This window comes from Argentina silus, assembly GCF_951799395.1.
Source record: "Argentina silus genome assembly, chromosome: 17".
Lineage (NCBI taxonomy): Eukaryota > Metazoa > Chordata > Actinopteri > Argentiniformes > Argentinidae > Argentina > Argentina silus.
The window spans coordinates 15,513,933-15,525,214 of record NC_139671.1 but is presented as its reverse complement, the minus strand read 5'-3'; the positions used below and the strand labels follow the sequence as shown (position 1 = coordinate 15,525,214).

General features: G+C 41.7%; 1 protein-coding gene and 1 long non-coding RNA gene across 5 annotated transcripts; both read left to right on the top strand.

Moving 5' to 3' along the window:
* Positions 1 to 2,457: 2,457 nt before the first annotated feature.
* LOC310817774 lies at positions 2,458 to 7,078 on the top strand. Of its 2 annotated transcripts, none has more exons than XR_014554692.1 (5): positions 2,458 to 2,514; positions 2,791 to 2,997; positions 5,755 to 5,944; positions 6,160 to 6,194; positions 6,366 to 7,078. It is a non-coding gene; the product is annotated as an uncharacterized lncRNA (long non-coding RNA). The 2 variants fall into 2 exon arrangements; XR_014554693.1 differs by having other exon boundaries at positions 2,514 to 2,590.
* Positions 7,079 to 8,028: 950 nt separating this feature from the next.
* LOC310818489 (uncharacterized protein) lies at positions 8,029 to 11,280 on the top strand. Of its 3 annotated transcripts, none has more exons than XR_014554715.1 (8): positions 8,029 to 8,388; positions 8,761 to 8,773; positions 8,931 to 9,125; positions 9,307 to 9,509; positions 9,791 to 9,853; positions 10,172 to 10,291; positions 10,578 to 10,617; positions 10,789 to 11,280. XR_014554715.1 is itself a non-coding variant. In XM_083689448.1 (8 exons), exons 1-8 carry the CDS (start codon positions 8,377 to 8,379, stop codon positions 10,813 to 10,815), a joined length of 591 nt encoding a protein of 196 aa, XP_083545574.1. In that variant the 5' UTR covers positions 8,033 to 8,376; the 3' UTR covers positions 10,816 to 11,280. The 3 variants fall into 3 exon arrangements, 2 of the variants coding, with proteins under 2 accessions (XP_083545574.1, XP_083545575.1); XM_083689448.1 differs by having other exon boundaries at positions 8,033 to 8,388; positions 10,172 to 10,209; XM_083689449.1 differs by lacking the exon at positions 8,761 to 8,773 and having other exon boundaries at positions 8,040 to 8,388; positions 10,172 to 10,209.
* The last annotated feature ends 2 nt before the right edge of the window (positions 11,281 to 11,282 follow it).

Here is an 11,282-nt window from a genome sequence, read left to right as displayed (position 1 = left end):
ATTTCATTCATACATTTCATATATTCATTCATTTTTTATATATCATATGTACCTTAGCAAGTGTGATAAATAAATGTAAGTAGGAGTCCAACTTTTTTTTCCATGTCCTCATCAGGGGAAGAATAGGTAGGGATTAACAAAATAACAAAAGGATAAACCATTATGCAGGCAATGCTGTCTGATAGAGCATAATTGCTATCTTCCCATTTCAAAGCTGATCTATTTAAATAATAAATAAAAAAAATCTGCAAGTCACCCGTGGGCCTGATTGGACCACCGACGTGCCGTATCTTTGACACCCCTAGTGGTTTAGACAGCAGTCACGATAATTAACGCAAAATCAATCACAATTGTACTACTATATATTATACTAAACAGAACTATATGCATTTCGGAGCGCCACTCCGTTTTATCAAACTGTTTACATCGGTAGCTCTGCTTTTTTTAAACTTTCCTTTAGCCATTAAGAGGGATCCTACTGAGTCTCAACAAGACACGCTGTCATTTTCAAAAAATCTAATATCAGACCATGGCTGGAGAGTAAGTCAACTTTTCTATTCAAATCAATGTATTTATGCGTGTCTTATTTTTTTCTTTCCCTTTTTTAACCCTCAACTTGATGTCGAGGGAAACATTGAACATTAAGTTATTCCGGTTGCGTGGACCTGCCCGAAAATATTGCGGTTCTTCGTTGTATTGTTCGATTTGAAAAGTATGGATAATTAGGCTGGGTTAGGGTTGAGCGCCCCATAGTGTGAGATTCTAAGTAAATAGTTCACAGCATGCTGTATCGCCCCAAGAAATGGTATTCTTAGTCATCTCGAAATGTTCGGGTAACAACAGATGTTTTTGCTTGCCCTCACTTTTTGACAGCTGGTAAACCTGTAATTCTGGTGGTGCTGCATCAGGTTTGACCAGAGGTCAGAGGTCATCCTAGTCTCAATGCCAATACACAGCCCATGGTACAGTAGTATAATACTTAACCCCTGTTTACCTATCCATTCTTGGAGGAAGCTCAGGGTGTACACATGTTTGTCAAATAGATGTTTAAGCTTAACACACATTTGAAGAAGTTTGAAAAGTGGAACTTGTGGTAGTTCAGGCGTGGCACTCAAAGTCAAACGGTGCAGCTGTCTGTCAGGTGACAGGACACCATACACATGTTAAAGACAGAGGCTTAGAAGCAGCCATGTTTACGCTCCTCCTTAACATTTTCCAGTTGTGACACCGTTGTACTGGCTATGTGTCCCACCCACCAACCCCAGCCTCCACCCGCTCTGTGCTCTGTATGGCTCCCTGCCATGCTGTATACTTGTATGTTGTAGTAGTTTCACTCCAGGCAGGGAGCTCGACAGAGCGGAGCCATCCAATTACGCAACGCTTAAATGTATTACCGTTTTCATGCAATAAATGGTTAATCTGATGTGAGTGTCCTGACTGAACCATGCAAACCCTTTGCTGCATTGTATGATAGTTTTAACACTCTGAGGTCTTCAGCTAGTAGCAGTGAATTAATTAAAAAGTCAGATTATACTGCTATAGAACTATGAATGAAATGTATTTTTTTTTTTTTTTTTTTACAGTTTTCCTTTGTATCTCCAGTTACCTCCCTGTGCAGTATTCCTCTTGCTAGGGGCAAGACCTTTCTCTTCAGGCTACATCTTAACGGTCCCTCCTAAAGACCTCTTCACCCCCACTAGCCCCCTGTGCAAGTTTCTCTCCTGTTAATAAAAAAAAAAAAAATGCTATGTACAGCGGTGCAATACATAGCATTGTGACTGCCTATGTATTGCACCGCTGGTCTGAGCATTGATTACTTTATCTTATGATAACTGATGGATAGATGATTCACATACTTAAACAAATGTATTTGTTGAAAGCCGCTTTGGATAAAGGTGTCTGCTAAGTGCCATAAATAAATAAAAATAATAAGTTACCTCCCTGGGCACTATTCCTCTTGCTAGGGGCAAGAGGCCTTTTTATCTTGGTGGGTCTGGCCAGTGACTGTTGATGACAGTCTCTCTCCATGTAAGTTCCATTGTATTTATTTGACTGTATTTCATGTCATCATCATCATATTGTAATGATCCTATATAAGGCCCAGTGGCCGATAAGCATCTCAACAAGCGAGTAATGCCTTTTGGGGCAGTAGATTGAGCGACCGGTTGGGCAAGCGGAAGGTTGTGAGTTCGATCCTCACTTGGCGCAAGCTGAAATCAAATAATTACTCTGAGGTTAACGTAGCGATTCTCAGCTTTGAATCAATGTTTTCTTTTTTCAGATTTCTTTTACCATTTAGAAATTACAACCCTTTGTATACATTGTGCGCCTATTTCAGGGAACCAGTAGTATTGGAAAATTGGCTTGACAGGTGTTTCTGGTACATCACCTGGTCAGGTGTCACGAAAATATTTGTTAAGATGACTGACTGATATCGACGTCACGAACGCAGCTGATTGGATAAGACTAAAAACGGAAGTAAAAGTAAAGTGCAGTATTTCCCTCTCTCCGAAGGTAATAATGCATTCCCATTTTGCCCTTTATTACATCGACTTACATTGTGATTAGTAGCCTAATACTTGCGAAACGTGTAAGTAGTGTGACGGGGGAGATACGATAGATCGCACCCGTTACAGTGTCAGCAGTGAATGGGGAAACAGCTTCTATGTTTTGGATTTTTTTTATGTTATAGACGTAGCCTAGGCATAACATAGTATATATTATTTTGTACGTATTTTATGGTTGTTTTCGAGCCACCATGATCGTAACTGCAATGTTCTCTCTCTACAGAAGCAAGGATGGTGAAATTCTTCGGAATTGAGACTGGGAATACTCTGGGATCTCACGAGGAAATAAAACAGTGTCTCAAAAAAAAAAAAAAATGTCGCACAGTCTTCCATGAGGTGTCAAAAGAGGAGAGTAAGATCATCCTGGCTTTTTGTCCCATTGTCTCTCGTGCCGGGACTAACATTGAAGAAGCACTGCAGCAGATTCCATGTAAGTGCAGTCCATGATTTAACTTAACAACCATTTCATGATTGACATTATTATAATACTGGCAGGGTTAAATCTTTCCCTACATTGCTCATCTACAGAGCAATTCAAAGAAAACAATGCCAAAGAACTTAAGTTACTTGACTGTTAGGTTTTAATAACGGAGACTGAAGCCAGAGCTAACTTCGGAGCGTGCTCCCCATTTATTAACCAAAACTGCACTAACAGAAAACAGGTACGGTCACATGAATCGCACGTTGCCGTAAAACACATTGCACTGACGCAGCAGTGCCAGATGTAACAATTCCCCCCTCCTCACAGAACTAGGAGTGATACTCAGTCACTAAGTCACGCAGGTGCTCGGGCCTGCCGTGTGCCCGAACTGGGCGGGGTTCAGGTGCAGCAACAACCACTGGCCCGTCGGGCTGGGCTGGAGGAGCTGGGATTGGTGCAGCCTCTAACCATGCAGCCGGCAGAACTCTAGCAGCGGGCACCACCAGGTCTGGGCTCGGGGGGGCGTGTACCTTGCCCAGGCGGCTAGCATGCCAGCGTGTGCCGTCGGCGAGCCTGAATGAAGCTGGGCCAAGCTGTTGGCTGACCTGGACCGGGTCCGACCAAAACGACTGGAGCTTGTTGTCACGATGAGGTCGACGAATCCTGACCCAGTCCAAGACAGCGATGGCAGGTGGCTTAGCACGTTGGGCCCTGTCGAAACGGTCCTTCATCTGACGCTGGCATGTGTCGACGGCGGCTTGAACCAGGTGGGCTGGGGCCCAAGCTGCTGTAGGGCGGAGCCTATCCAGAGGCAGCTGAAGCTCCCGCCCCAGCATAAGGGAGGCTGGGGAGACTCCATTTTTCAATGACTGGTTCAGCCGTTCCACCCCCCCATTCGCAGCCGGATTGTAGAATGCTGTGCGAATGTGGCGTATTCCTTTCCCCTCCAGATAAGAGGACAGTTCGTGGGAGACCATCTGGGGACCATTGTCGGTCGTGATCCTCTTGGGCAGGCCCCAACGCGCGAACAGAGAGTCGAGAATGTCAATCAACACCTTGGCTGTGACCGAGCCCACGGGCGCTACCTCTGGCCACTTCGAGTGGAGGTCGTAGACAACGACGAGGAACCGCTGGTAATGCGGTACTCCATGCAGCTCGCCGCAGATGTCAAGTTGTAGGTGCTCCCAGGGTTGGGACGGCCAGTCCAGCGGTTGCATGGGCGAGGGTGGGGCTGGGGCCCTGGTCTTACCGCTAAGAAGGCAAGCAGTGCAGTCCTTGACCAGGGTCTCGATTTCCCTATCGATGCCTGGCCACCACACCACGTCGTGACACCGCTGTTTGAGCTTGACTATGCCCAAGTGGCCCTCGTGCGCCATAGCAAGGACACGCGCCCGAAGGGCACTCGGGACCACAGTGCAGAGCCCGCGAGCGATGCAGGTGTCGTTCCAACATGACAGTTTGTCCCTGACCCTGGAGTAGGGGAGCATCTCATCTGGTACCCTCGCCGGCCAGCCCTGTCTGATGTAGGTCGAGAGTGTAGAGAGGGTGGGGTCATCAGCTGAGGCGTCCTGGATCTCCCTCAGTGACACTGTCTCCTGGAGGGGTGTGTGGAGGAGCTGGATGAGGTCGTGCTCGGCCTGGTCCTGACCAGGGGCCAAAGATGGATCTGGGGGTGGGTTGGGGATTGCACGTGACAGCAGGTCAGCCACCACGTTGTCCCGGCCCGGCGTGAACTGCAGGCGGAAGTTGTACTGCTGCAGGCGGTCGGCCCAACGATGGAGACGGAGTGGTTTGTGGCCGGTGCCAGATGTGGCTAGGAGGGTGGTGAGGGCCTGATGGTCCGTCCAACCAACCTACCAACCTACCAAGCAACCTAGGCACTGGGTTGGACTCTCCGGCACGGAATTACATTGGTTCAGGTCCTATCTGCAAGACAGGGACTATTTTGTTTCCATTGGCAACTACACATCTGAGCGAACTAGCATGACGTGTGGGGTACCTCAAGGTTCAGTTCTGGGACCTCTTTTATTCAACCTAATAACTGTTCCTAGGATTAAAACAAAACATGGTGGAGCAGCATTCAGTTATTATGCTACACATAGCTGGAATAAACTTCCAGAAGATCTTAGATCAGCCCCAACTCTGGCTACTTTAAAAAATGGGCTAAAAACCTTTATGTTCGCCTTTGCCTTAAAGTGCCTAAATTCGACGTGCTTATTAACGATTGGTTGGTCCACGTTAATCTAGAAGAGAACGATTGGTAGGTGCACGTTACTCACGTTTATTAGGTCCACGTTCAGAGTTAAAATCCGGATAGATTATTCTCGCTAAAGGGCCGACGGGCTTATTAACAATTGGTAGGTCCACGTTACTCACGATTGGTAGGTCCACGTTACGATTGGTAGGTCCACGTTAATCGAGTTAACCAGATTAAGGTTAACCGTCTAAGGTAAAGACGCCACAGTAATTCAGATTTGGGTTAGAGTCCCAAACAGGAACAGGTATTTAAAGGTAAAGAAAACTAAATTGCTATTTTAAAAATCAATTTTATGTAAAGCACTTTGAATTGTCTCTGTGTATGAAATGTGCGATATAAATAAACTTGCCTTGCCTTACCGTACAAAATGCTAGCAATAATCTGATTTGACAGATTTCTCTATTCTATATGTTTTGTCTTTCCTTGCTCTCAACAATCCAAAAGTATCGTATTGACGTGTACTGTACAGTAGTTGACTTCTTTGTTCTTGTCTGTCCCTCCCGCGACAGCTGATAAACCTGTAATTTTGGTGGTGCTGCATCACACCTTCGAACCAGACTACACTGCACCTGACAGCAGCAAACTAGTGACCAGAAGTGATGTCATACTCACAGTGGACTGTCTGTTCCATGAGAGCCAGGGACTACTGAAGTGTCCTCGTAATGATGAAGCAATCGAAAGGATCCGCCAATGGCGATTGTAAGCATCATTCATGAAATGTAAATCAGTCTTCACTGATGAAATGAAATCTGAGCTTGCATGGGTATATAACCAAAAGTGTTTTTTGTTGTCTTATTTTTGTTGCTAATGCCAATGTTTGCTAATGCCTTCATGTGACAACTTACCCTACCATAACCTCCCAAAGTAATGCCTAACTCTAACCCTTACCATAACAACTCAAATTTAATTCCCAGAGTTCATCCGAGTCAGAGCGAATGCACAGCCTGAGGTAGTACAATATTTAACCCTTCTACTGTACACACACCCATTATAGTAATGTGATCATGATATTTGAATACGCTACTGTAGTTGAGGTAATATTCAATGTCGAGTTAAAATATCAGACAATTTCACCAAGGGCGAAAGTCATTGTCTTATGTCCATTTTATTTTCTTCTCAGGAAAGAGGATGCTGTTCTATTTCTTGAGGAGCATCATCGTATGATTTAGGGGTGTATCGCATGAACAGCAGTAAAAAGATGAATACAAATTGTTTATAATAGTTTATAATCAATACAGCTTGTTTGGCACATCCCACCTGGCCTCCCATTACACATCCTTTGGGCGTTTCATAGAGTGTTCTATTAGAACTACCACACTGCACTTCACTCCAACAACTTTTTACATTTACATTTATGGCATTTAGCAGACGCCTTTATGCAAACCGACTTACAACAATACATTTGTTTAAATAAGTGAATCATCTATCCAACAGTCATCATAAGACAAAGTAATCAATGCTCATACCAGGGGCCATTGGCAGTCGTAATGCCAGTAGTTTAAAAAATAAATAAATGAATAAATATATATATTTTATTAGCTGGGGAGAAGAGGTCTCGGGGTTGGGGTTAGGGTTAGTATAGGGGGGGTAGTGAGGGTGACTGTTAAGATGTAGCTTGAAGAGATATTGAATGTGACTGCTCAATAATATAATGGGAGTAGAAGAATGGGGAACCTATTGCTATTACAGTGATGATGTTTTTGTGGTAATAGGAGACTGTTTTCATGGAATGTCATTCCTTGAGCACAACAGATATAAGAAATAGAAATCAGATGTTATGTTCAAATGCAAACATTCTAAATACTAAACAAATAAAACATATATATATATATACATTGCTCTAATGGTTGCTACGTTTGTGATATTTCTTTATGTATAGCAATTATCAAAAATTGTATTCTCGTCATCATAAATGTAATTTAGTTAATTAATGATATTCAGTTTCTGAAACCAGGTTTATTTTTTATATTAAAAAGGTTACGTTCATTAAAATAATGTGTAACTTTAGAATTACTCTTAAATTGTTTGAAAATATGTCCTTAACCCTAGAATACTAACGTACTAGTTAGTAACACCATCACTAACGTCGGATATATTTTTTTATCGGGTATATATAATATACCCGATAAAAAATACTTCTCATCGAAATATATTAAAGTACAAAAACAATACATGGCAAATTGAAGTACTCTTCTTTTATTTCCCCCAAAACAACGTCTCATAAAACGAAAAAAAGGTATCATGGGGGACCCTATAAAAAGGCTCTACAATTAGTGAAAAATTACGGAATCGTTAACGAAAAATTCCTAAAAAAAAATGAATAATGGAACTGGGAACTTGTTCTTCGGTCCACCCGTTCCTGGGACATGTGAGCCTTGTCCGGTGAAGGCACAGTCACCTATGGTGACAAACGTAAAATAAAATATTTTACGTTTGTCACTAACGTCGGGTGAAAATCAGAAAATCTGTTGAAAAAACCAGTGATGGGAGCAGGGAAACACGCCTACCTTCGATGACGTCATTGAGCAGACTGAAGCTACCCAAGGACCCACGCAACTCAGACAGCAGCAACACAATGAAAATCACCCGACGTTAGTGTTCTAGGGTTAAACATAGTATGAACATTTCGCTGTATATTGCAGCCTATTGCGTCTCACGTCTCTCAGAAATGTACACGGATGCTTTCCTACGTGTTATGTCTCAGATATTTTCTTTGGCCATAGCATTACGTGTTAAGAATAAAACCATATTAATAGCCTACTTACTTATGGTTTATCATTTATATTTTTAACAGTCTTCATCATAGGCTACTTTTGGGAAATGTTGGTTAGTGTAGGCTAATATAGTTTATGATGAGATTCAGATCAGTAAAATAGCTGGGAAGTATTTCATCCGACGCGCCCACACAGTTTCACAGAGAATGAAAGTGAAAGCTGCAAAGACAGGGTGGTGCTTTTATTGTGACTGATCGGACACAATAAACCACTTATCCTGTGTGGCGAACATCACAGCGACAGCACGCTCCTGTAGATTCTTGCTCTAAAACATCAGAAGGATACCGTCCATTCCTCACCAGAGAAGCAGCACTTTTGGTCCAAACACTTGTGATCTCTCGCCTTGACTACTGAATTATGAGCAGCCAGGTAAATGCAACACATTTTGAAATAGTCCATAGCCATACTGTGTTTGGACAGATGCTAGGCCTAACATCAGGGTGAACATAATGATCAGGTACATAACTGTTGGATATGAACCAACAATTGCACAAGAAGTTTAGTTTAGACCCTTTAGTTGATTATAGGCTTAATTTAAAACAAACGCGTAGATGACAACATCTTAATCAAGCAGTACAGTACCAATCCCAGATTGTCCCTTTAAAGGTGACATCACAATCATTTTCTAACAGAAGTTAGAAATAATAATAGAGATATCCCATGATTGAAAGATAATATGAAACACATTCATAACTGAGTTCAGCTTTTCATGTAATTTCTACTTTGTTCTCTGTGTTGCAGCTGAAAACAAAAGGTAATTATTGTTGAAACATGAATACTGTATGATTTGTTGGATAATAAGTGTGTGTGTGTGTGCGTGTGTGTATTGTGTTTGTGGATAGGAGAGCACACAAGGCTGAGGAGTGCAATAGGTTTTCAACAGACATTTTTCTTATATCTCCTTACTGTAGTGTCAAAGATGAATACATTCTATTCTGTGGTGATTGGTAAAACTATGGGGTCTCACAAGGCCTTCATAGAGCATCTCACCAGGAAAGGCATGACTGAGGTTAAACCACAGGAGAAGAGTGATGTCATCCTGGCGTTCTGTCCCATCGTCTCTCGTGCTGGGACTGATGTTGAAGCAGCAGAGAAGGAGATACCAGGTAATTCAGTCAGGGCAGAATCTTGCTGGTTGATCAAGCATGTCTTGCAAAAGTTAATGCACTTATCTTGTTCTCTCTGTGTTAAGAAATTCTAAGTGGTTCTCATCTGACTTAACCTGGTTTAACCTGGTTAAATAAAAGTTCAAATTAAGGTGACATGTTTTTGTTTCTCCTTTAACAGCTGGTAAACCTGTCATTCTGGTGGTGCTGCATCACACCTTAAACCCAGACTCTACTGTACCTGACAGCAGCAGACTAGTGACCAGAGGTGATGTCATACTCACAGTGGACTGTCTGTTCCATGAGAACCAGGGACTACTGGTGTGTCCTCGCAATGATGAAGCAGTCAAAGAGATTTTGAAGAAACTTAACATTTCTCCTGAGGTATGGCATCATTTTTATCACCATTGTCAATACAGTGATGTACTGTATGTGTCTGTAGATGATGAAGCCCTACAGTGAGAATTTGTTGTTATTTGTTGGGTGTAGTCCCAAATAAATAGCTTTTTTTGTAATTTTGGAATATATCCTTTGATTCCTAGATTTTGGATGTTTGGATATCCATTACCAGTACAGTGCTATATGTCACTGTAGGATGTACTGTAGCCCTACCATTAGGATTCACAGTAATTGTCCTCTTTTTTTTGTCTGTTCTGTCTTTATAGCCAAAAGGTCATCCGAGTTTCACTGACAGAGCCAATGAAAATTCACCCCTAATAAGTCACATGGTAAGAGTACAGCTTTACCCCTCTACTGCACACTCTAGCATTGTAATATCATGATGATGTTGAATATGTTTTCAATAGTTGATGCAAGTGGTCAGGTTTTTTTTTCCTCCCTATACATTTACCTCATAGTTTGTAAACACGACTAATCTTTGTAAAGTATAAGTCATAACATTTAGAAATGAAATATGTTTAAAATACGAAAAAAGCCAGTGGGAAGCGATGGAATTCCTCAACATTCCTTTGTTGCACAAAAAAAAAACCCTCAGCCTTCCAATATTCAGTGCAGAGTTTAAATATAAAATATAATTTTTTTTCCAGGATGAAAACAAGACATGTTGCTGCTTTCCTTGTTGCTGGTGAGGACAATAGTATGAAAAGTAGTAAGACAGGAACACAAATACAACTTACATGGCACATTCAACTGGGCATCCCCCAATGGTAATTACCCCACAACACTTTAATTATGCCACTTTGATAACTCCACAATCTCTAACCATCCCACTATAACCACCTCACAATAACTATTATTCCACTCACCCAACATACCTAACACTCACTTCATACACTACACTGTACCTACCTTTTATCAACTGGTCATATTCTCAGTTTTTAAATAATGAAATATACTCCTTGCTAATGATGAAAGTGAGTGCTAAATACAATTTACGTTTTTTACCATTAGGATTCACAGTAATTCTCCTCTTTGTTTGTCCTGTCTTTGCAGCCCAGAGTTCATCCGAGTCAGAGCGAATGCACAGCCTGAGGTAGTACAATATTTAACCCTTCTACTGTACACACACCCATTATAGTAATGTGATCATGATATTTGAATACGCTACTGTAGTTGAGGTAATATTCAATGTCGAGTTAAAATATCAGACAATTTCACCAAAGGTGAAAGTCATTGTCTTATGTCCATTTTATTTTCTTCTCAGGAAAGAAGACGCTGTTCTATTTCTTGAGGAGCATCATCGTATGATTTAGGGGTGTATCGCATGAACAGCAGTAAAAAGATGAATACAAATTGTTTATAATAGTTTATAATCAATACAGCTTGTTTGGCACATCCCACCTGGCCTCCCATTACACATCCTTTGGGCGTTTCATATAGTGTTCTATTAGAACTACCACACTGCACTTCACTCCAACAACTTTTTACATTTACATTTATGGCATTTAGCAGACGCCTTTATCCAAAGCGACTAACCCTAACCCTAACCCAATATTTAAACAATACATTTGTTTAAATAATCATCTATCCAACAGTCATCATAAGACAAAGTAATCAATGCTCATACCAGGGGCCATTGGCAGTCGTAATGCCAGTAGTTTTTTTTAAAACATTAAAAAAAAAAAAATATATATATATATATATATATTTTATTAGCTGGGGAGAACTTGTACAGGGGGGTAGCAGGGGAGAAGAGGT